The following is a 27,099-nucleotide window of genomic DNA, read 5'->3' on the forward strand; positions in this document are numbered from 1 at the left end:
ACATTTATGGAAAACAGTTTTAAAGCTGAAACACTGATGCAACTGATGCTAATTGCAAATTTCCTAGGAAAGCTCATACATCTTTTGTAAGGAAATTAGGACCTTTTTGATTTAGAAGTTTAGGCAAGTCCAGTAATAAACCAATGGAAGGAGGATTGCATTGCACAGGGAAATGGAAGAAGACTGATATAAAAGAGATAAATTCTAAAAATAAATAAATTCTAAAGGAGGACTAAACAAGAAAAAATAAAAGCAAGGAAACAAAAAACAATGAACATGCCCTTTGTCTGAAGTCCTGCTTTACGTTCCCATGTGGACTTTAGCATTTTAAGGGCATTTCCCTTACATGTATTGCACTGTTTCCCTGTCCAGCCAGAAGGACAAGAGCAAAGGCTTGGTCCCACACACTTTTCTCCATTAATGCACATGGGAACACAGATACCTGGAAATAAAGGGATGAAGTATTAGTCCTTAAATATCAATAGTTTTGCTATTTAATATGTTTGCTTTACCTGTAGCTGGCAAACATATTTAGTAATGTCTTACTATTTTGGCATCTCCTACCAGTGTCTCCTTCAGGACAGGTGCACACATTATTTCTCATGCAGTGACCACCATTCTTACAGGGAGGCTGGCAGATAGCTAAAAGAACACATGGCAGCAATCTGTGAATATCACACATTCAATTATTATATGTTGCATTATGTGTGTGTGATCTATGGGGACATAAGGCAGAGAAATGAGTAAAATAAAAGGTCACAACTGCAAGTTGTTAAAACCACCATTTCTAAATCATAAAATACAATGCTTATAGCCATAAGTTGCTGGTGGGTTAGCTCTCTTGGAAATATATTGGTGAAGTGTTCATAACCAGTGGAACCTTCAGTATGATAGTGCAAATATTATGAATCTAATCTTATGTTCCACCAAACTCTGAAGTAAAGAGTAAAATGACCTGGGGGAGAAACAAGAAAATAAGTCAAAACCAAGCTCAAAATAAGACCTGTTCTTGTGGAAGTTAGAAAAACTCAACAATTGGTCATATGTTTCAAAAAAACTTTATAAAGTTTACTTTTGGGTACCTACTGAGGTCATAGAGCTTTATATGTGACTTATTCCTGTCAGGGCCTGGGAAAAAACCTTTTTAACAATAAATCTTTGGCTTTTTCAAGAATACGTATTGGATAATCCTGAATACAGTGTACTAGTAACTTCTATGTATATGGTTCTGTTCCATGGTGTTCAGAAATTGATGTTTGTATCTTTTATAGGATTTTTCTTGCTTGATACTTCTTCCTAATGTGATAACTAAATGCAGTTATTTAAAAATAGTAATACAAAGGCAAACTTGCCTATAAATTTTTAAATTTAATTTTTTTCAAGTGATGATTAAGTGGACTTCAGTTTTTGTTGTAAAAGTGAATGTCCAGTTATTCTGTTTCGGTAATAAGGTATGTGTGGACAGATTCCCCTTTCAAAAAGTTCCAAACACTAAGAAAAATTCAGCTGATTTCAAATAGATTTATAGGTGAAAATAATGTAACACTTTTTGTATAAAAACAATATTAACTGAAAGATCTTAGCAAATGAATAATAACCATTATTTTAGACTGAACCTTTTCTAGTTAATGATTGAGTTTCCTTTCTCTGGCTTTTTTTTTTTTTTTTTTTTTTTGCTCTACCAGTATATTTTATTAGCAAATTTAGGATTATATTTCATAATTTCTAGGAACATATAGTTTCTCAGCACATATTTTCTTCAATGTAGTTTAAAACATGTTTACTATAAGACCCAAACATCTTCAGATTTTCTGTAATAAGACAAAAATAGATAAATAAACTTTGTTTAGCAATTGGAGAAGGCAAAGGCACCCCACTCCAGTACTCTTGCCTGGAAAATCCCATGGGTGGAGGAGCCTGGTAGGCTGCAATTCATGGGGTTGTGAAGAGTCGGACACGACTTAGCGACTTCCCTTTCACTTTTCACTTTCATGCATTGGAGAAGGAAGTGGCAACCCACTCCAGTGTTCTTGCCTGGAGAATCCCAGGGATGGGGGAGCCTGGTGGGCTGCCGTCTATAGGGCCACACAGAGTCGGACACGACTGAAGCAACTTAGCAGTTTAGCAATTAATGTTCAGTATTTTATCTTATTTGCAAATGATCTAGCCATTCGATGAATTCTCATCATTTAACTCACCTTACTCAGCAAGAGTCTAAAGTCCTCTTCCGTTAAGGTCTACGTAAATCACTTGTTCCCAACAATTATGTTTAGATCACTCCTGAAAATTTCATGAGCAATTAGACAAAGTCAGTCACCATCCCAAGCTATTCATCTTGCTGACAAATTTTGTAACAGAGCTAGTATGAGCTTATTTAATTTTAAGTAAAATAACAGTTTTATATTTAATGTTTATAAATTTAAAGACCTGATTATTTTAATTAAATCAAGTGTTTATTTATTAAAGATTAATCCCAGATCGTGTGAGCTTGAAAATTTGGGGGATTAGGTTATATTTTTCAGAATTTTATTTTATCTTGGTTGTTTTAGCCAGTTAGAGGTTTTTTAAAAAATTAATTTTGGCATTGACATTCAGAGGCATAAAATTACCATATCTATAACAGATGCACACATTCAGACAGAGACAGACTTTTAGCTCTTATTTAAAAACTTTTCCCATGAGTCAGATGCAATATAAAAATTACTAGTTTGTGAGTAATAATTGGAATAAATTAAGTTTATTCACTCAAATTACTAAAGTCTTATTATTTGTAGAGAACACCTTTAAGGTTTATATTTCTCCTTGACAAACAATTTTAAGAAAGTTTTGATTTAGAATTTGGACAAGAGAACATTTTCAGCATTTGTATTTTAAAAGCCCCCTTTCCTCTTTTTTTTCCCTCTGGTTCCTTTTATTGGAGAATGGTATTTAGAAACCAAGTTCTGGGTCCTGGGTGCTCACTGCTACTGAGGTGTCACTCTAGGCACCCCAAGTCTCACTTCTCTTTTATTAGTACTTTTTATAATGGACAAATGATCTTAAGTTTTCTGTTTTCTAATCCTTACACTGGAGAAGGAAATGGCAACCCACTCCAGTATTCTTGCCTGGAGAGTCCCATGGACAGAGGAGCCTGGTGGGTTACAGTCCATGGGGTCACAAAGAGTCAGACACGACTGAGTGACTGAACAACAATCCTTATTCAATTTAAGATTATTTCTATTAATTAGGAAAAAATGTATTTTCATTACAAAAATACCACAAGAAGTACCTGTGGTTAGGAATTTAACACTTAAAAATAAAAAGAATAAAAGACCTTTTTATAATGGGCAGTACTCATATACTCTATAAAACTTGAGTGTAGAGATAAATACTACATCTATACAAAAATATATATATAATTAAATACAGAGAAATGGCATAAAACATGGACTTCATTGTGCCACCCCTAATCCCATTTTAAGAAAAGGAGGTTTAGGAGAATACCCAGTCATGTATATATTTGTGAGATTCTCCAGGTCTCAGATGGATCTTCCATCAGACTCCAAAATGAGCCAAGTAATCTGGCCTTACTTTGTATATAGAAAGAGCTGATGGCATATAAGGGATGAAGGAAATTGAAAGATATGTTTAATCATCTCCAGCCTCACATTTTGGGCTTCCCTGATAGCTCAGTCGGTAAAGAGTCTGCCTGCAATGCAGGAGATCTGGGTGTGATTCCTGGGTCAGGAAGATCCGCTGGAGAAGGAAATGGCGACCCACTCCAATACTCTTGCATGGAGAATCCCATGGAGCCTGGCAGGCTATAGTCTATGATGTTGCAAGAGTTGGACACAACTGAGCGACTAAGCACACACACACAGCCTCACATTTTAAGTCTTGCTTATTAACAGTTAACCTTTCATCTTGTTTTCAGCTCAGTGTTTATCTCCCTCTTTTGAAATCCTATAGAATACACAGTATATGCTCCTTATACTTATTTTAACCATATTCTGCCTAATTTATTCAGTGGCTTTCAATATGTATACCATCTTCCCTTCCTTCTATTTGGGCTCACAAGTGTTGTGACCTAATGAAAAATAAAGATCATATTTTTTCCTGCACTTTCTATAACGTGTCTTATAACAATAATACCATTACTTAAAGCCAAGTGCTGACTGTACTTGTAGATGGCCTACTGTAGTCTCATTCACGCTTGACAGCAACTGTCTAGCTCAAACTTGAAAGTAAAGAGGTCTGAGGCCTGAAGACTATAAATTTGTCATATCCACACCACTAGGACATTCGTTGGTTCATTCTATGTTTACTGTAATTTGTTAATTTGTGCCTTGCCTTGCCGTGAAAACACAACATGGCTCTCAGTTTATTAATAATTATATATGTACAATCCACTAACATGTATTCTTTAAAAATATTACTTAAAAAATAACAAATTTTTTTCTTTAAAGTATTATCCATTTTAGGAATGCTATTTCCTAAACTCTCCATTTAAGATTTCAGTCAAGGCAATGAAATTATATGGCTATAAACATGTTTTAAAAAATGATTTTTTAGGTTTCTTTTTACTACCTGATACCTTCTAATTATTTGATAATAGCAGTTCCTTGGACCCATGTTTGAGAAATTATTCTATAGGCAGATATCCTTTGTTTGAAGCTAAAATATTTATAGGGATATGGTTCCATATAACTAAATATCAAAAAAATATTTCTGCAGATACTTTTACCAAAGATGTATGAGCTATTGCTCTTTGGCTCTCTGATTTGGCAAATTTAAGTGTTTTTAATCTTCAATAAATTATTTTTAATAAGCATTAACAAAACTTAGACTCCTTCACCAGCATTCATACATATATATTAATATGTACACAGTAAAACTGAATTACCTTTAAAACATTTTTAAAAGATTGCATTATTTTGGTTTTATTATTTGATTTTTAATTTGAATTATCACCTTCATCACAGGTTGTTCCATCATGTCCTGGGGGACATTCACAGATGTTAGGCTTAATACATTTTCCATGGTTTTTGCAGTCAGGATGACATACAGCTGTACAAAATAAAGCTCATGGCTTAGAAATATTATCAATTAAATTTATTATGCAAACTAATAAAAGCTATACTTAATCAGTTTGGCAGTCAGAACCAGTGTAACCAGGTTTATATCTGCATATGTTTGGGGCAACACACTCTCTGTTTCTACCCCAAAGATGAAAAAAAAATCAAGGCAAAAGGCTGAATTGTAGATACAGTGTATACACATTGCCTATAGATTTAATTATATAATAAAAGTAAAATTCTCTGAAATTGGAAAATTTGAAATTGCTATTAAACAATAATGACTGCATACATTTGCAAAATTATTTTTCCCCTTATGTTTGTTTTACTACCAGGATGACTGAGGTAAATGATTAATAGGGTAAGAAAAATATACCATATGAGTAAATTAGTTGCATAGAAAATCACTGTTGGACGTGGTTGCTAACCATAAAAGGGATTACAGTCTTTCAGAGAGCAGTTTAGTTTCAGATACTAATTAGCTAAATGCTGGTGAATGGCAGAGAGAATCAGAATGTCAAAGAGCAAAATGCCAGGAACACATCATAAGCTTATTATATGTTCTTATTTCTTAAGCTTCTCTGACAACCCAATATACTCTATTAGGCATTTAACACTTTTTGAAGTAACTGAAATGATTGAGGTTGTTTTACTTGCTAATAAAAAGGAGTCTTATGTTATAAACATGTAAGAATTTAAGGTTGTTATCATTATTCCTACAGAAAAAAGAAATAAATGAAGTTCCTCAAGGTAACTCAGAACAAAGGAACACTGTAACAGCTCTGTTGTTTAGCTGGTCTCAAACAAATCAAAACATAAAAAAAGACAATATGAACACTAAAAAGTAAATTCTAAGCCAGAAATTTTATTTGTATCAAAGAAAACAATGCTGATGATTGTGAAAAGAAGTAAACAATCCTTTCAAAATTAAAGTGATGCCTAACTTGTTTCATTCTTAAGAGCTGGAGGAATTATAGAGAAACTTAATTTATACAAATAATGCAGGATTTGTGAGCTGAAAAGAACCCAGACCACAGTGTTATTCATACTATTATTTCATATCTAGCTGCTTGCTGCCAGGAATGTCAGCTGGCCCTGTAAGGTTGTGCTTTCTTTTCTGTATAACGGGAAAAACAATACTTAGTACATTGAGTCCTTGTGGATTATATTACATAATTGAAACAAAATATTTCCAAAGGCCCTAGGACAAGTAGGTCCTTAATTCTTATATTTGTAATGTGTTATATAGTTATAATGTTTTTTAATATCAACATTATTAAAAATTTGAGAAACACGTGTTAATTTTTTTGAAATGTGAAGAGAATATACCCAAATAATAAATAAAATGAATAGAAGTTAGTGAACTAAATGGAGTAAACAAAATTTAATACATAGAAAAGTGTATCTTCCTACGCACTTAAAAGTGAGCTAGATAGTTTTCTTTGTGCCATTTGAAGAGTTGTCACACTACCTCTGCAATTGATACCATCTCCGTGATATCCAGAGGGGCAGCATCCACACTGGAAGTGACCATCTGTGGCTGGCACACAGGAAACACCAAGAAAGCAGAGGGGTTCAGCACTACTTGATCTTTTGGTCAATCCAGGCTTTTCTGACAAAACAGTGATGGCTCTAGTAAGTGATTATGTAAACCTATCCTTTTATACTGTATGTACCCTTGGGCAGACCTGCCTGTTTGGATGAGACTCTGGGTAACATCCTTTACTTTACCATGAGAACTGTTCAGGTTAATGCTTAAAGAACTATGGTTGTTCGTAGGAGCTGCCAACTCCTCCAGACCATGGTTTGCACTAGGGGTATGAGCCACATGTTCAAAATCTGATATCTGATGGGAAATAGCCTTCTCTGAATGATTGATTTGAGTTGTAACTGATTTTAACGAGAAGTGTGAGATGTTGTCAGAGAAGGCAATGGCACCCCACTCCAGTACTCTTGCCTGGAAAATCCCATGGACGGAGGAGCCTAGAAGGCTGCAGTCCATGGGGTCCCTGAGGGTTGGACACGACTGAGCAACTTCACTTCACTTTTCACTTTCATGCATTGGAGAAGGAAATGGCAACCCACTCCAGTGTTCTTGCCTGGAGAATCCCAGGGACGAGGGAGCCTGGTGGGCTGCCGTCTATGGGGTCGCACAGAGTCGGACACGACTGAAGCAACTTAGCAGCAGCAGCAGCAGCAGCAATGAGATGTTGTTGGTTGCAGCCAAGAACATTTTCATAGTTGCAGAACTGTGGATTGAGCGCGCACCAAGTAGTAAATGTTCTTTTGACAGTTGCTACAAATTTATGGCTAAACAACCAGAAAAGAAAAAGAAATGTTAGCCACAGCATAATATTTATTAATGTTCTGCTCTACCTACAGAGGGCTTCTCTGGTGGCTCAGACAGTAAAGAATCTGCCTGCAGTGCAGGAGACCTGGGTTTGATCCCTGGGTGGGGCAGATCGCCTGGAGAACAGAATGGCTACCCCCTCCAGTATTTTTGCCTGGAGAATTCCACAGACAGAGGAGCCTTGCCTGCTACAGTCCCTGGGGATGCAAAGAGTTGGACATGACTGAGTGACTAACACTTTCTGTAGTATTTAACATTAGGTATTTCATTCCTTCATTTGAAGTCTATTACATGTACATCACTCATTATTAGAGAAATGCAAATCAAAACTACAATGAGATAGCACCTCACACCAGTCAGAATGGCCATCAACAAAAAGTCTACAAACAATAAATGCTGGAGAGGGTGTAGAGAAAAGGGAACACTCTTGTACTGCTAGTGGAAATGTAAACTGATACAGTTACTATGGAAGACAGTATCAGGACTCCTTAAAAAGCTAGGAATAAAACCACCATATGACTCAGCAATCCCATGCCTAGGCATATACCCTGAGGAAATCAAAACTGAAAAAGACATATGTACCCCATGTTCACTGCAGCACTGTTTACAATAGCTAGAACAAGGAAGCAACCTAGATGTCCATCAGCAGATGAATGGACAAAGAAGCCGTGTTACACATATTCAATGGAATACTACTTAGTGATAAAAAGGAATGCATTTGAATCTTTTCTAATGAGGTGGACGAAACTAGTGCCTATTACACAGAGTGAAGTAAGTCAGAGAAAGAAATATAAATGTCATATACTGACATATATATGGAATCTGAAGAGATGGCACTGATGAATTTATTTTCAAGGCAGCAGTGGATAAACAGACATAGAGAATAGACCTATGGACACGGGAGGAGAGGAGGGAGAAGGGGAGGTATATGGAGAGAGTAACATAGAAATTTACAATGCCATATGCAAAATAGATAGCCAGTGGGAATTTGCTGTATGACTCAGGGAACTCAAACAGGGGCTCTGCGATAGACTGAAGGGTGGGATGGGGAGGGAGATGGGAGGGAGGTCTTGGAGGAAGGGGACGTGGTGTACCTGTGGCTGATTCTTGTTGATATAAGACAGAAAACCACAAAATTCTGTAAAGCAATTATACTTCAATTAAAAAAAATTTTTAAAGTCTATTATATGTAAAAATGCTATTCTAGGAGTCTTGCAGCACTAAAAAGTCAACACATGATTCCTGCCCTCTGAGAACTTATATTTAGATACACAAGATAACACAGAATATAAAGCAGTATAGAAGTATTTGTATAAAATTTTAATATTTCTGCATAAAAAGACAATATAGATAAGGTAGGCCATAGAGATAGAAAAGATAATTTCAGGTACATATTATGTAAAGGATCAGGGGCCAAAATAAACTCTTAAAAAACAACAAAAAGTAAAAGAAAAGTTATAAACAGATAAGAGAAAAGCAAATTTCAATGATTATTTGAAAAAACATAATTTGATGATTTTTGGCAAGTTTTATCAGAAACAAACAATGGAAAGATAAAACTAAACAACTCTGTAGGTAAGAAAACAGGAAAGATACATGAAAATAATTTTAAATTATATAATAATACATATAATTTTAAACTAAGAATTTGAAATCTCAATGAATTTTTACAAAATATAAATGATTAAATTAATTGAAGAAGAGATAGAGTAGATGACAGAAAAATTACATTGGAAGAAATAGAAAAACAATCCAAAATAACCTCCTAAAATGATGTCAGGACAGCTGATCTAATGGAAAAATTTTTTTTACCAAATTTCAAGGAAAGACTGTTTTGCAAAACTGTTGCAATGTGCACAAAGAGATGAAACATCAGCATTTTATCAGAGTGGCATAATCTTATAGTTAGCATTATTTTTTTAAATACACAGAAATTTAAAATGAAATACTATTATTTAAGATAAATCAAGTGCAGCTGTGTAGTTATATATTATCACAGGATCAAATACACGTGTATCTCAACTAACATAACTATTAAGGTATAAGTGAAAAAATTAGTATAATGTTTAAAAGTAATTTGATACATCCATTTTTTGTTAAAAAAAAATAGTCTGAAAGGGCTTCCTTGGTGGCTCAGTGATAAAGAATCAGCCTGCCAATGCAGGAGACATGGGTTCAATCCCTGTTCCGGGAAGATCCCACGTGCCATGGAGCAGCTAAGCCTGTACACCACAAATATTGAACCTATGCTCTAAAGCCCACAAACCACAACTACTGAGTCCACACACCACAACTACTGAAGCCTGATAGCCCTCGAGACTGCTCTGCATCAAAAGAAGACACTGCAGTGAGAAGCCTGGCCACCATGACTAGAGAGTAGCCTCTGCTCTCTACAACCAGAGAAAAGCCCTCACAGCAACAGAGACCCAGCACAGCCGAAACTAAATAAATAGAAAAGAAAATTATTAAAACATTCTGAAGAAGTTAATCCAAGGAACAGAAGTTATAGCACATAGTGATGATGAAAAAGCATTTGATAAAATGTAAAACCCACTCCTGACTTAAAACCAGAGAATTTTGAGAAAGCAACCAATAAAAGGAAAATTCTAACAGAAACCTGTGGTGATATCATACTCAGGGGCAAAACATGGAAGAATTCCCACTAAACCATTAAGAAACATTCCTGCACACTTTGCACGGGAGGTCCCAGCCACTACAATCAGAACATAAATTTGAGAGCTGGAAGAAGGCTGTTAGATTGCTCAAGTTCAAGTTTTGCCTCTGTAAATATAAGAACTCTGTAAACATATTGCTTAACCCATCAATGCCTCTGTTTACTCATTTGTAAAATGGAAATGAATTACTATATATAACTATTATGAGAATCAGATGAAATAATGTATTAAAATATTTGCTTAGTGTTGGTATATCATAAATTTAGACTAAATCTTAGTTACTATAAAAAAGTAAATAGAGACAAACTCACAATTTGCAAAAAATATTATGTTTTACCGACAAAATCAAGACAAGAATAAACCATAGAAGAGTGTAAATAGAGTGTTAAATAAGGCAACTGGGTGCATGAATAACTTTAAAATTAGGATAGATTTCCTATATTGCAATAATCAACAATACCTTGCAAAATGAACAAATGCGATAATATCTTGGAAGATAAACAGCTGACATCATAGTATGCAAAGGCATAAAGAAAGGTAATTAGAAACATGCAAGAATAATAGAGTGTTACTGAATAAAAGAAGAGTTATAAAGAAAGCACTGTGAAGAAGAAAAGGTCTTATGAAACAGTTTCACATTTGAGTAGGGTTTGAGTAGATGATGAATGACCAGAAATTTATAGAATATAAGTTTGGAATGATCACTTCCAACCCGAAGTTTCTCTAAAATCACCTTAAATAATTGTATAATTTATTTCTAATACAATATGACTCACTTATCTAGAATGTAAACAAGATAATTCAAAAGATTGGCAAGAAAAAGGATAATCTGTAAAATGCATTATATAATCTTCAGTTCAGTTTAGTTCAGTCTCTCAGTCGTGTCTGACATTTTGCAACCCCATGAATCTCAGCATGCCAGTCCTCCCTGTCCATCACCATCTCCTGGAGTTCACTCAAACTCATGTCCATCGAATCAGTGATGCCATCCAGCCATCTCATCCTCTGTCGTCCCCTTCTCCTCCTGCCCCCAATCTCAGCATCAGAGTCTTTTCTAATGAGTCACCTCTTTGCATGAGGTGGCCAGAGTATTGGAGTTTCAGCTTTAGCATCATTCCTTCCAAAGAACACCCAGAGCTGATCTCCTTCAGAATGGACTGGTTGGATCTCCTTGCAGTCCAAGGGACTCTCAAGAGTCTTCTCCAACACCACAGTTCAAAAGCATGAATTCTTCGGCGTTCAGCTTTCTTCACAGTCCAACTCTCACATCCATACATGACCACTGGAAAAACCATAGCCTTGACTAGACGGACCTTTGTTGGCAAAGTAATGTCTCTGCTTTTCAATACGCTATCGAGGTTGGTCATAACTTTCCTTCAAAGGAGTAAGCGTCTTTTAATTTCATGGCTGCAGTCACCATCTGCAGTGATTTTGTAGCCCCCCCAAAATAAAGTCTGACACTGTTTCCACTGTTTCCCCATCTATTTCCCATGAAGTGACAGGACCGGATGCCATGATCTTAGTTTTCTGAATGTTGAGCTTTAAGCCAACTTTTTCACTCTCCTCTTTCACTTTCATCAAGAGTCTCTTTTGGAGAAGGAAATGGCAACCCACTCCAGTGTTCTTGCCTGGAGAATCCCAGGGACGGGGGAGCCTGGTGGGCTGCTGTCTGTGGGGTCGCACAGAGTCGAACACGACCGAAGCGACTTAGCAGCAGCAGCAGCAGACATTCATATGGGCTTCCCTAGAAGCTCAGCTGGTAAAGAATCCGCCTGCAGTGCAGAAGACCCCAGTTCGATTCCTGGGTTGAGAGGAGCCCCTGGAGGAGGGCATGGGCAACCACTCCAATATTCTTTCCTGGAGAATCCCATGAACAGAGGAGCCTGGCGGGCTACAGTCCATGGGGTGGCAAAGAGTCAAACACGACTGAGCAACTAAGCACAGCACAGACATTCATATATTATCAAATGAATTATACAATATCAAATAAATTATCTTTCAAATATTCCCCCCCCCCAAAAAAAGTCTCTTTAGTTCCTCTTCACTTTCTGCCATAAGGGTGGTGTCATCTGCATATATAATCTTAGAAGAACTTTTTGAAAATAAAAATTCCTGAGAGGTTAATATGGGAATATTCTGAAAACAAATGAGAGATAATACATGTCATTAGAGTTTAACTAAAATAATTACTTAATAAAGGCATTTCCATTTTTTGGCTTAACATTCCTCTGTCTCTAATTGGCATATATACCATCCTCTTCCTTAGTTACACTGTTGTCAGACCTTGTGAGAACCACAGTATGTGCAGTAAATTCATTTAAAAAGTGTGTTTCAACTATAAATGTATACATGAAAAACAGATCATAGTTAAACTTTTAAAAGCAAAGCACTGTGAATAACAACATATAAAAATGTGCATTGAACTCCTTGCAAATTAGATCAGAGAACTAGCTTAAAACATCACCTCTTCAGCAGATGCTTCTCTAAGGGACTGAACAGTGTTCCCCAAAATTCATTCATGGAAGCCCTAATCCTGAATGTGGCTGTATTTGGAGATATTTTTAAGAAATAAAGTTGAATGAGGTCATAGGGCATGAATCCTTTTGGACTGATGTCCTTATTTGAGAAGGAGTCACATGAAGAGTGCACCTGTAAGGTTACAGTGAGAAGGCAGCCATCTGCAAACCAAGGAGAGAAGCCAGAAGCCAACCCTGCTGGCAACTTCATCTCAAGCTTCCAGTTTCCAAAACTGTAAGAAAACAAATTTCTGCTGTTTCAGTCACCCAGTCTGTGGTATTCTGTTCAGCAGACCTAACATGTTCCTGTGGTCATGCTCACCCACTCATTCAATGTCAACCACCTATATTCTTTCCTAGAACGTTGTTCTTCACACGTATGTGTCTCTTTCCTACATTAGTTAAGAACTTCAAGAATAAGAACTTTATTTACTTTTATAGTTATTGATTTTTGTGTCTGCAACAAACTAAGTAAACAACAAGCAACAATGAAAGGTCAAGTTTGTATTAACAAGCATCTTGGAGTACAGAATGAAGCAGGGCAAAGGCTTATAGAGTTCTGCCAAGAGCACGCACTGGTCATAGCAAACACCCTCTCCCAGCAACACAAGAGAAGACTCTACACATGGACATCACCAGATGGTCAACACCAAAATCAGATTGATTATCTTCTTTGCAGCCAAAGATGGAGAAGCTCTATACAGTCAACAAAAACAAGACCAGGAGCTGACTGTGGCTCAGATCATGAACTCCATATTGCCAAATTCAGACTGTAATTAAAGAAACTGGAGAAAACCACTAGACCATTCAGGTATGACCTAAATCAAATCCCTTATGTTTATACAGTAGAAGTGAGAAATAGATTAAAGGGAATAGATCTGATAGACAAAATGCCTGATGAACTATAGACCGAGGTTCCTGACATTGTACAGGAGACAGGAATCAAGAGCATCCCCAAGAAAAAGAAATGCAAAAAAGCACAATGGCTATCTAAGGAGGCCTTACAAATAGCTGTACAAAGAAGAGAAGCAAAAAGCAAAGGAGAAAACAAAGATATACCCATTTGAATGCAGAGTTCCAAAGAATAGCAAGCAGAGATAAGAAAGCCTTCCCAGCAATCTATGCAAAGAAATAGAGGAAAACAATAGAATGGGAAAGACTAGAGATCTCTTCAAGAAAATTAGAGATATCAAGGGAATATTTCATGCAAAGATAGGCTCAATAAAGGACAGAAATAGTATGGACCTAACAGAAGCAGAAGATATTAAGAAAAGGTGGCTGAGTAATACTCCATTGTGTATATGTACCACAGCTTTCTTATCCATTCATCTGCTAATGGACATCTAGGTTGCTTCCATGTCCTGGCTATTATAAACAGTGCTGCAGTGAACATTGGGGTACACATGTCTCTTTCAATTCTGGTTTCCTCAGTGTGTATGACCAGCAGTGGGATTGCTGTGTCATAAGGCAGTTCTATTTCCAGTTTCTTAAGGAATCTCCACACTGTTCTCCATAGTGGCTATACTAGTTTGCATTCCCACCAACAGTGTAAGAGGGTTCCCTTTTCTCCACACCCTCTCCAGCATTTATTGCTTGTAGACTTTTGGATCTCAGCCATTCTGACTGGTGTGAAATGTTACCTCATTGTGGTTTTGATTTGCATTTCTCTGATAATGAATGATGTTGAGCATCTTTTCATCTGTTTGTTAGCCATCTGTATGTCTTCTCTGGAGAAATGTCTATTTAGTTCTTTGGCCCATTTTTTGATTGGGTCGTTTATTTTTCTAGAATTGAGCTGCAGGAGTTGCTTGTATATTTTTGGGATTGGTTGTTTGTCAGTTGCTTCATTTGCTATTATTTTCTCCCATTCCGAAGGCTGTCTTTTCACCTTGCTTATAGTTTCCTTTGTTGTACAGAAGCTTTTAATTTTAATTAGATCCCATTTGTTTATTTTTGCTTTTATTTCCAGTATTCTGGGAGCTGGGTCATAGAGGTGGTACATATACACAATGGAATATTACTCAGCCATTAAAAAGAATACATTTGAATCAGTTCTAATGAGGTGGATGAAACTGGAGCCGATTATACAGAGTGAAGTAAGCCGGAAAGAAAAACACTAATATAGCATACTAACGCATATATATGGAATTTAGAAAGATGGTAATGATAACCCTGTATGCGAGACAGCAAAAGAGACACAGATGTATAGAAGTCTTTTGGACTCTGTGGGAGAGGGAGAGGGTGGGATGATTTAGGAGAATGGCATTGAAACATGTATAATATCATATAAGAAACGAATCACTAGTCAAGGTTCGATGCAGGATACAGGATGCTGGGGGCTGGTGCACTGGGATGAACCAGAGAGATGGTATGGGTAGGGAGGTGGGAGGGGGGCTCAGGATTGGGAACACGTGTACACCTGTGACAGATTCATGTTGATGTATGGCAAAACCAATACAGTATTGTAAAATAAAGTAAAATTTTTTTAAAAAAGAAGAGGTGGCAAGAATACACAGAAGAACTGTACAAAATAGATCTTCATGACCCAGATAATCACGATGATGTGATCACTCACCTAGACCCAGACATCCTGGAATGTGAAGTCAAGTGGGCCTTAGGAAGCATCACTATGAACAAAGCTAGTGGAGGTGATGGAATTTCAGTTGAGCTATTTCAGATCCTGAAAGATGATGCTGTGAAAGTGCTGCACTCAGTATGCCAGCAAATTTGGAAAACTCAGCAGTGGCCACAGGACTGGAAAAGGTCAGTTTTCATTCCAATCCCAAAGAAAGGCAATGCCAAAGAATGCTCAAGCTACCGCACAGTTGCACTCATCTCACACTCTAGTAAAGTAATGCTCAAAATACTCCAAGCCAGGCTTCAGCAATACATGAACCATGAACTTCCTGATGTTTAAGCTGGTTTTAGAAAAGGCAGAGGAACCAGAGATCAAATTGCCAGCATCCACTGGATCATGGAAAAAGCAAGAGAGTTCCAGAAAAACATCTATTTCTGCTTTATTGACTATGCCAAAGCCTTTGACTGTGCGGATCACAATAAACTATGGAAAATTCTGAAAGAGACGGAAATACCAGACCACCTGACCTGCCTCTTGAGAAACCTGTATACAGGTCAGCAAACAACAGTTAGAACTGGACATGGAACAACAGATTGGTTCCAAATAGGTAAAGGAGCACATCAAGGCTGTATATTGTCACCCTGCTTATTTAACTTATTTGCAAAGTACATCATGAGAAACGCTGGGCTGGAGGAAGCACAAGCTGGAATCAAGATTGCTGGGAGAAATATCAATAACCTCAGATATGCAAATGACACCACCCTTATGGCAGAAAGTGAAGAAGAACTAAAGAACCTCTTGAAGAAAGTGAAAGAGGAGAGTGAAAAAAATTGCCTTAAAGCTCAGCATTCAGAAAACTAAGATCATGGCATCTGGTCCCATCACTTCGTGGGAAATAGATGGGGAAACAGTGGCTGACTATTTTTCTGGGCTCCAAAATCACTGCAGATGGTGACTGCAGCCATGAAATTAAAAGATGCTTAGTCCTGGGAAGGAAAGGTAAGACCAACCCAGACAGCATATTAAAAAGCAGAGACATTACTTTGTCAACAAATGTCTGTCTAGTCAAGGCTATGACTTTTCCAGTGGTCATGTATGGATGTGAAAGTTGGACTATAAAGAAAGCTGAGTGCTGAAAAATTGATGTTTTTGTACTGTGGTGTGGAGAAGACTCTTGAGAGTCCCTTGGGCTGCAAGGAGATCCAACCAGTCCATCCTAAAGGAGATCAGTCCCTGTTCATTGGAAGGACTGATGTGGAGGCTGAAACTCCAATAGTCCAATACTTTGGCTACCTGATGTGAAGAGCTGACTCATTTGAAAAGACCCTGATGCTGGGAAAGATTGAGGGCAGGAGTTGAAGGGGATGAGAGAGGATAAGATGGTTGGATGGCATCACCAACTCAATGGACATGGATTTGGGTGGACTCCGGGAGTTGGTGATGGATAGGGAGGCCTAGCGTTTTGCGGTTCATGGGGTTGCAAAGAGTCAGACATGACTGAGCAACTGAACAAAAACAACAATAGTTAATTTACAATATTGTGTCAGTTTCAGGTGTGTAGCATAGTGATTCAGTATTTTTGCAAATTATACTCCATTATAAGTTATTATAAGACAATGGGTGTAATTCCTTGGGCCATACAGTATACTTTGTTGCTTGTCTATTTTAAGTATAGTAGTTTGTTTCTGTTAATCCCACACCCCTAATTTGTCCCTCCCCACCTCCCTCTTCCCTTTGGTAACCACAAGTTTGTTTTCCATGTCTGTGAGTCTGAAGAAATAGAATCAGATTTCTTCTTTAGTGTCTCTTGCATCCTAATCTTAGGTCAGAATATCTTCACGCCCTTCCTGCATGCGTGCTAAGTCGCTTCAGTCATGTCTGACTCTGTGACCCTATGGACTGCAGCCTGCCAGGCTCCTCTGTCCATGGGATTCTCCAGGCAAGAATACTGGAGTGGGTTGCCATTTCCTCCTCCCGGGGATCTTCCGGACCCAGGGATCAAACCCAGGTCTCCTACATCTCCTGCAGTGGCAGGCGGGTTCTTTACCACCAGTGCCACCTGGGAAGCCCTATGTTTGTAATATTGTTAACTCTTCTACCCACTCTTCTACTGTGCACACTTGCACAGTTCCTTACCTGTAACTGATCTGTCCTCCACAGTGCTTTTAGGTAGAGTTTCTCAGATGTAAACCTTTTCATGTCTCTCATCGTTTGTCAGTGATCTGTCCACCTCATACCCCTGATTTTTGTAGCAGCCCCCCTTACCCTCTCTATTCCAAGCACACTGAACTAGTCACAGTGCCCACGGGGTGCTGTAATATTCCATAACTAGTCACAGTGCCCACGGGGTGCTGTAATATTACATAACTAGTCACAGTGCCCACGGTGTGCTGTAATATTCCACGCCTCTGTTCCTTTGCTCGTGCTGTTTCCTCTGCCTAGACTGTGTCTCTCTCTCTTGATCAGAAACATCAGATTCAGCTACAGTGATACTTCCTTTAAAAACTTTTCATTATCCCTCAAGGTAGGCATGATTCCCTGTAGTGTTCCTACTATTCTCTCTAGACACTTTTGTTGAAAGACACAGATCATACTGAACTATGTAATTACATTTCCTGCTACTACACTCTAACCTATTAGGTCAGAAGATATATATTTCTGTATCCTATGCATCTAGCTTAGTGCATGGTACTGAATGAAAGCATGAGTACAAGAAAGAATGGAACTGAGTGATTTGAATTAATTAAATGCAGCAAAAAAAAAAAAATCATGCTAGAAGATGGGGACTTTTACCATGACATGTTTTTCCGTCACCAAAAAATCCTTTTGGATGTGAATGGCAATGATAGGAACCAAAGTATTGAGGCACTCTGCTCCTGGAAAGCAAGGCCTGGATTCACACTCATCAGCATCTTCCTGGCAACTTTTGCCTAAATAAAATATACATTGAGAATTCAGCGTGTTAAATTGAAAAACACTATATGTCAAATCAAAGATTGATTTCTTTTACTGTTTATGTATGTCCTGGTAACTCCCCAAACCTGTCATATAAACAAGGAAAGAAGAGTACTGATTTAAAAATCTACTATGCATTTAAATATAAGGTTATTATTTAGATTTTATTTAAAATAATGCAAGATCCTTCAAGTATATAAGCTTTACCCTATAAATAAGACTTAAGAAGGCCATTAATATTTCAAGGCAAAAGTTACCATATTATAGCAGTAATTTGTACTTTGTTAAAAAAATACTCAACGATCTTTTAAAGAAGTTATTAGAATGGTTACCTGCTTAGCTTAAGGACAACCTATTCAGTCCAGTTATAGCTAGCATTGGCTATAAAAATCCATTGAAATTTTACAGTGTTCTAGGAAAGTCAGTCTTTCTTCAATACAATTTTTGTGTGGAAGTGTTGCTTTTTGAAATGTTTAACAACTTATTTGAATGAATATGTTCATAGTCATTAATGATGGTAACCCCTATTACAGTAAAATTCATGAAGAAATCAACATGTGAATTCTTTCAAAAGTAGTGTGTGGCATGGCAAAATAACCCCCAAAATAAAACTCTTATTTTAAAATGCTGAAGAAAATTAAAAGACACCTAAACGTCCTGCTAAGTTCTAGTAAAATGTTAAAAATAGATGACTTCAAGGAAAACATCAGCTCAATAACTGGACCTTTACTTATATATATATATATATATTTTAATATTTATATCTATTTTCATTAAAAAATATTGGTATGAGTTTTTTTAAGCCTTGGGAAATTAAAGTTGTTAGTCATATTTATCTGGAGTTTCTGGAATCAGACATTTTAGGATATTAATGAGTTAACAGGTATTCTAACATTTCAATTTGATTTCAACTTTTACATCATGATGTTTTTTTAAGTAAATGAATTATCAATAAAATTCTTAAATGATAATTTTTATATTTCTTATGGGAAATTTCTCTATTATTCTATACCATATTTCAATAGTAATACATTTAAATATATTTCTACCTACCAAATATAGATAGAAATATTTCAGTTCAGTTCAGTTCAGTCACTCAGTTGTGTCCGACTCTTTGCGACCCCATGAATTGCAGCATGCCAGGCCTCCCTGTCCATCACCAACGCCCGGAGTTCACTCAGACTCACGTCCGAGTCCGTGATGGCCATCCAGACATCTTGTCCTCTGTCGTCCCCTTCTCCTCCTGCCCCCAATCCCTCCCAGCATCAGAGTCTTTTCCAATGAGTCAACTCTTCTCATGAGGTGGCCAAAGTACTGGAGTTTCAGCTTTAGCATCATTCCTTCCAAAGAAATCCCAGGGTTGATCTCCTTCAGAATGGACTGGTTGGATCTCCTTGCAGTCCAAGGGACTCTCAAGAGCCTTCTCCAACACCACAGTTCAAAAGCATCAATTCTTTGGCACTCAGCCGCCTTCATAGTCCAACTCTCATATCCATACATGACCACAGGAAAAACCATAGCCTTAACTAGACGGTTTAGGAACCTGCAAAATACAATATAGACATAGAATATTGCCAAACTATAAAAGTGAACAAAAATTTAAGAGTATACGTAAGCAATGTACACTTAAAAAGGGCTACAGATAGCAAATGTATTTGTGATGAATTCTACTAGAATTTTAAAGGGTCCATTAAAATCTTTTAAGATCATACATTTGCTTGAGTAATGTGTAGGTTACATTGAAAGCCAAAGATCTTTCATTTCTAATTTATTCACATCTGAATTTCATTCATGAGGAACCAAAATTTACCTTTGAGCTCAGGTGAACAATTACAAGAATAACTGTGTAAACCTCTAATGCATCTAACAAGACCACAGGGGTTCAATTGGCATTCAGTGACATTCTTTTCACAAAGATCTCCATGAAAACCAGGCAGGCAGACACATAGGTATGTTCCACTTCCTGGAGGAAATTTAGTGTCAGACATCATGATCCCCCATGTAAGCAATCACAAGACATCACAGTCACCTGCAAAATAAACAAAAAGTAAAGGCTTTATTTTGCTGTAAAATATCTTCAGTTTATATCTGAGAAATCATGACAGGCATGTATTTGTATGTGCTAATAGGACCATATCACACATTTTGCAAAATTATATGTATACATTTAATGTAAAATAGTATTTTTAAAGATAATTTAATAAAACAACTATGCCCACACTCAAGAACATAGCCAAAATATAAATGCTGGGGATACATTTTTAAAATGTCACAAGATGATCAATTTCTATAATGTAAGCCAAACAACTGGAAAAATAAAAATCTTAAAAGTGGAAAGCAGTTAGTCACCTGACTTATGCCAAGATCTAGAGAGGAAATAGTCACTTAAATTATTTAGTTAACATGACATAGTACATAACTGTCCTCCATACCATTACTTCCGTGTGAGTGTATCCCAAGTTTCATGTGAATATACAAAACAAAATAAGTAAAAGAAAATACAATTTGCAACTAGCTATTTCAAATCTAATATTTATAACCCTTTTAATTGAAATATAGTTGATTTACAATATTGTGTTAGTTTTGGATATACAGCTGAGTGATTAAATTTATAATCCTGATATCTAATCCAACATCTAATATTACTTGACTTGAAAGAAAAGGACATAATTAACAATCTTAGGTTTACCACAGATCTTTCACAAAGGTGGACAAGAATGCATTTTTATTGTTACGGTTAAGTGTGGAAGAAAATGCTCTAAGAATTAGTAATTTAGATACATAAAATTGAGACTTTCTCTAAGGTTTCAGATTTGCCAAAAAATATTTAAAATTTTGGCAGTTAAATTTTCCATGAAGTGTTGAACAATTTCTATTTTAAATTTAATGTAGCTATTAAGACTGTTTATTAACTTATGCAATTATAAATACTACCTCAATCATGACTCTAGTTTCAGCACTGCAGTCATCATTAATGTGCAGGGTAAATTTCTGGGGGGTTTGTAAATTTGTTTTCCACATAAGAAGTCCTGCAGAGGATATATTTGCTCCTCTGGGGCCGGAGTCCAAGATAAAATGAATGTCAGAGCCTTCTGGATCAAAAGCTGTGAAATGGTACACAATGTTCTCCCCAGAAAATGTCTGTAATTTATATTGCCCAATTTGAATCACTGGGGGTTGATTTTCTGTAACAGAGAAAACATTTAACTTTTGAACCTGCATAGAAAAGAGAAACTGTGATGCAGAGAGCTACCACTGATCCATTTTGATGAGTTCTGAACTCTTAAAATTGCTATTACCTACTTTCACAAATTTTGTAAAATATTTCAAATAAATTTGATTCCATTCTTAGAAAATGTAAAATTGACAGGTACCAGAATTCAAGCTTTGGTATGAGAGTGTCTGTGATTGTGGTTTCAGTCTGTCTGTCCTTTGATGCTCTCTATCAGCACCTCCCATCTTACTTGGGTTTCTCTTACCTTGGATGTGGTGGCAGACAGACTGAAACCACAATCACAGATAACTAGCCAGTCTGATCACACGGATCACAGACTTGTCTAACTCAATGAAACTAGGCCATGCCGTGTGGGGCCACCCAAGATGGACAGGTCATGGTGGAGAGGTCTGACAGTATGTGGTCCACTGGAGAAGGGAATGGCAAACCACTTCAGTATTCCTGCCTTGAGAACCCCATGAACAGTATGAAAAGGCAAAAAGATAGGACACTGAAAGATGAACTCCCCAGGTCGGTAGGTGCCCAATATGTTACTGGAGATCAGTGGAGAAATAACTGCAGAAAGAATGAAGGGATGAAGCCAAACCAAAAACAACACTCAGTTGTGGATGTGACTGGTGATAGAAGCAAGATCCGATGCGGTAAAGAGCAATATTGCATAGGAACTGGGAATGTTAGGCCCATGAATCAAGGCAAATTGGAAGTGGACAAACAGGAGATGGCAAGAGTGAACGTCAACATTCTAAAAATCAGGGAACTAAGATGGACTGGAATGGGTGAATTTAAGTCAGATGGCCATTATATCTACTACTGTGGGCAGGAATCCCTTAGAAGAAATGGAGTAGCCATCATAGTCCACAAAAGAGTCCAAAATGCAATATTAGGATGCAATCTCAAAAACGACAGAATGATCTCTATCTGTTTCCAAGGGAAACCATTCAGTATCACAGTAATCCAAGTCTATGCCCCGACCAGTAACACCGAAAAAGCTGAAGTTGCATGGTTCTATGAAGACCTACAAGACCTTTTAGAACTAACACCCCAAAAAGATGTCCTTTTCATTATAGGGGACTGGAATGCAAAAGTAGGAAGTCAAGAAACCTGGAGTAACAGGCAAATTTGGCCTTGGAGTACAGAATGAAGCAGGGCAAAGACTAATAGAGTTTTGCCAAGAGAACGCACTGGTCATAGCAAACACCCTCTTCCAACAACACAAGGGAAGACTCTACACATGGGCATCACCATATGGTCAACACCAAAATCAGATTGATTATATTCTTTGCAGCCAAAGATGGAGAAGCTTCATAGAGTTAGCAAAAACAAGACCGGGAGCTGACTGTGGCTCAGATCATGAACTCCTTATTGCCAAATTCAGACTGAAACTGAAGAAAGTAGGGAAAACCACTAGTTCATTCAGGTCTGACCTAAATCAAATCCCTTATGACTATACAGTGGAAGTGAGAAATAGATTTAAGGGCCTAGATCTGATCGAGTACCTGATGAACTATGGACAGAGGTTTGTGACATTGTACAGGAGACAGGGATCAAGACCATCCACTTGGAAAAGAAATGCAACAAAGCAAAATGGTTGTCTGAGGAGGCCTTACGAGTAGCTGTGAAAAGAAGAGAAGTGAAAAGCAAAGGAGAAAAGGAAAGATATGAGCATCTGAATGGAGTTCCAAAGAATAGCAAGGAGAGATAAGAAAGCCTTCCTCAGCAATGAATGCAAAGAAATAGAGGAAAACAACAGATTGGGAAAGACTAGAGAATTTCTTCAAGAAAATTAGAGATACTAAGGGAACATTTCATGCAAAGATGGGCTCGATAAAGGACAGAAATGGTATGGACCTAACAGAAGCAGAAGATATTAAGAGGAGGTGGCAAGAATACACAGGAAAACTGTACAAAAAAGATGTTCATGACTCAGATAATAACGATGATGTGATCACTCACCTAGAGCCAGACACCCTGGAATGTGAAGTCAAGTTGGCCTTAGGAAGCATCACTACAAACAAAGCTATTGGAGGTGATGGAATTCCAGTTGAGCTGTTTCAAATCCTGGAAGATGATGCTGTGAAAGTGCTGCACTCAATATGTCAGCAAATTTGGAAAACTCAACAGTGGCCACAGGACTGGAAAAGGTCAGTTTTCATTCCAATCTCAAAGAAAGGCAATGCCAAAGAATGCTCAAACTACTTCACAATTGCACTCATCTCACACACTAGTAAAGTGATGCTCAAAATTCTCCTAGCCAGGCTTCAGCAATACGTGAACCACGAACTCCCTGATGTTCAAGCTGGTTTTAGAAAAGGCAGAGGAACCAGAGATCAAATTGCCAAAATCTGGGTGGATCATCAAAAAAGCAAGAGAGTTCCAGAAAAACATCTCTTTCTGATTTATTGACATTTCCAAAGCTTTGACTGTGTGTATCACAATAAACTGTAGAAAATTCTTCAAGAGATGGGAATACCAGACCACCTGACCTGCCTCTTGAGAAATCTGTATGCAGGTCAGGAAGCAACAGTTAGAACTGGACATGGAACAACAGACTGGTTTCAAATAGGAAAAGGAGTACGTCAAGCCTATATATTGTCATCCTGCTTATTTAACTTATACGCAGAATACATCATGAGAAACACTGGGCTGGATGAGGCGCAAGCTGGAATCAAGATTGCCAGGAGAAATATCAATAACCTCAGATATGCAGATGACACCACTCTTATGGCAGAAAGTGAAGAAGAACTAAAGAGCCTCTTGATAAAAGTGAAAGAGGAGAGTGAAAAAGTTGGCTTAAAGCTCAATATTCAGAAAATGAAGATCATGGCATCCGGTCCCATCACTTCATGGAAAATAGATGGGGAAACAGTGGAAACAGTGGCTGACTTTATTTTTGGGGGCTCCAAAATCACTGCAGATGGTGATTGCAGCCATGAAATTAAAAGATGCTTACTCCTTGGATGGAAAGTTATGACCAACCTGGACAGCATATTCAAAAGCAGAGACATTACTTTGTCAACAAAGATCTGTCTAGTCAAGGCCATGTTTTTTCCAGTAGTCATGAATGGATGTGAGAGTGTCCTATAAAGAAAGCTGAGTGCTGAAGAATTGATGCTTTTGGACCGTGGTGTTAGAGAAGACACTTCAGAGTCCCTTGGACTGCAAGGAGATCCAATCAGTCCATCCTAAAGGAGATCAATCCTGGGTGTTCATTGAAAGGACTAATGTTGAAGCTGGAACTCCAGTATTTTGGCTACCTGATGCAAAGTGCTGACTCATTTGAAAAGACCCTGATGCTGGGAAGGATTGAGCGCAGGAGGAGAAGCAGACATCAGAGGATGAGATGGTTAGATGGCATCACCGATTCAATGGACATGAGTTTGGGTAAACTCCAGCAGTTGGTGATGGACAGGGAGGCCTGGCATGCTGCGGTTCATGGGGTTGCAAAGAGTTGGACATGACTGAGCAACTGAACTGAATTGAACTGATGAGAGTGTAAAAGCACTTTGATTATATCATATTACATAAATACATTTGCATTGCCCAGATAAGATGCTCTCCTCTTTGGCCTGAAATCACTTCTCCGTGTTGACTGTCTCACTTCTTGCTCTTTCAATGTTTCTTCCTCGCTGTCTGTTCTTTTCAGCTTTACTTTCTCCCTCACACCTCCTTTCTTTTTCTCCCTCACCATCTGTAATGGGACTATTCTTTTGACTCCCCTGAGCTTACCTCTCTGTACTCCCCCCCACACACACCAATTACAATAACTGGGAGGCATTTAGTCATACAAATTCTCAGCTCCTCAGAGGTCCTTCTTGTGTCCAGGCTCCCACACTGGGATGAAATCTAAGGGAACATGGTTATGTTGTGGACAGTGTTCCCTTTATGCTCATCAAGTGATTTAAAACATCTTTTTATGTTGTCATAGTAAGAAAGTTTCCTTCCTTGCCAACTGACTTAACAGAACACTCCTTTTTATTTTACTGGACACACTCTACTTTCATCGAAAATGCACTGATGAAAGTGACTTTAGTTTTGACTCCCATTCTGCCCCTGTATGTCCTTATAATATTCACTGATTTTAATTTCCCCACCTTTCAATATGGGGGTCTTGGAACAGATAATTCATTGCCCCTTATATCTTTGAACATTGTGAATTTATGATGAATCAGTCATACCAAAGCCATTAAAAACAGACACCAATTCAGAAGTTACATTGTTTTTCTCTTGTTTCTTGCACTAAATTCTTCCCCACATTTCCACTGCCTTCCCATAATATCCCAAGTCTTGCACCTGAGCAATGACTCATCTGACATATGATCTAACACTAATGAAATTTGCACATTTGGTAACATACATGGTGACATTATAAAGCACTATGTAAATATAAGGCTTTATGACTCCTTAGATAAAATTACATGGGACCAGGGAATAATTATATCTTGTTGTATTTTGTGATGCCTGGCCTTATGAAAAAAGAGAATGTGAGGAACACCTATGTGGAATCATACATGGTTATATATAAAGAAGTAAAGAAATTATGTGGTACATGACTATAATTTGGGTAGTTTTTTTAGATGGAACAAAGCACCCAGAAATAATCCATACCGAATATTGTGCTCAGAATGTCACAGAATAATAGGGCTTGGTTTGTGTTCTTTATTACATTTTAAAATAAAAATCCTATATCTATTGTACTACAATCATATAGATTATATATAATAAAAACATTTCATTTTATATTTCCTTGCAGCAAAATAAATTATGCAATTAAGAAAAATCCTAAATTACACAGTGTTCATCTTAAAAAAAATTTATGTAACTCATGATTTTAAGTTGTTTTTAAATATTTGAATTAAAAAGAATAACTTACTTTCTAAAGTTCTAAAGTAATGTAAATTTTGAAATTTTAGTTCTACAAATTGAACAAGGGCTGGTAGGATTTTTATCCCCTTCAATGTAGCAGAGTCCATTGATAATGCAAACATTTTCCTAATGGAGATTTTTTAAAAAGGAAAACACCAGTCAAGATACAACTAGTTAGTGTTTAGGGAAAAAAATACACAATACATAAAAAAGAAAGCAGCATATATGTTGATGATTCCAACAAATGCATTTTATAAGTCTGTATTGATTAGCAAACTTTTTTTTCACTTTAGAAAACTTTTTGTATATTCTGATCATAAATGGATCTTAGAAAACAAAATATAATTTCCTCTGTGTGTTAATGGAACTGATCAACATGAAAGGAATAAGATAATGTATATAATTGTACCTCTGTACAATTATAACATAATTTATAAATTACATGGAATAGAGCATCACTTTTCTTTCTATCTTTTTACTGCTAAACTCATACAGGAAGTGTTTTATTTACAAAGAAATTAAAACACTCTTTGCCCCTGCGTATCTAAGAATCAGATTGGTTTATAGCTATCCTCCCTTCCTCTGGGAGCCCACTAGTCCTTTGAACATGGCAAGACTAAACCAGATCCCTGGCATAGTCATCCATACTTGATAATGGGTACTATTACACAAAATAGCGCAGAGAGATGCTGACATGCAAAGAATCATAAATGTAGAAATCATTTTTAACTTGGGAAGATCAAATTTTGTCCAGGATATGTAAACTTTGCTCAGTCTACCAAATCTCCTTGACATCACTTGGAACACTGCACAAAAATGGAAACAAAATAGCCCCAAGAGGTGAAAACAATTGTGAATAACAATATCCGAAAA

The 27,099-nt window shown here is 37.2% G+C and overlaps 1 protein-coding gene across 1 annotated transcript in view; it reads right to left on the bottom strand.

Moving 5' to 3' along the window:
- VWDE (von Willebrand factor D and EGF domains) overlaps positions 1-27,099 on the bottom strand; it is a 99,788-nt gene that overhangs the window by 39,869 nt on the left and 32,820 nt on the right. Inside the window, 10 exon segments of the mRNA XM_052639080.1 lie at positions 347-442; positions 547-642; positions 4,951-5,068; positions 5,120-5,195; positions 9,689-9,697; positions 12,258-12,414; positions 19,939-20,118; positions 20,121-20,157; positions 21,063-21,313; positions 26,256-26,352. Of these exon segments, the coding sequence (XP_052495040.1) occupies positions 347-442; positions 547-642; positions 4,951-5,068; positions 5,120-5,195; positions 9,689-9,697; positions 12,258-12,414; positions 19,939-20,118; positions 20,121-20,157; positions 21,063-21,313; positions 26,256-26,352 (1,117 nt within the window).

This window comes from Budorcas taxicolor, chromosome 4 (genome assembly GCF_023091745.1).
Source record: "Budorcas taxicolor isolate Tak-1 chromosome 4, Takin1.1, whole genome shotgun sequence".
Lineage (NCBI taxonomy): Eukaryota > Metazoa > Chordata > Mammalia > Artiodactyla > Bovidae > Budorcas > Budorcas taxicolor.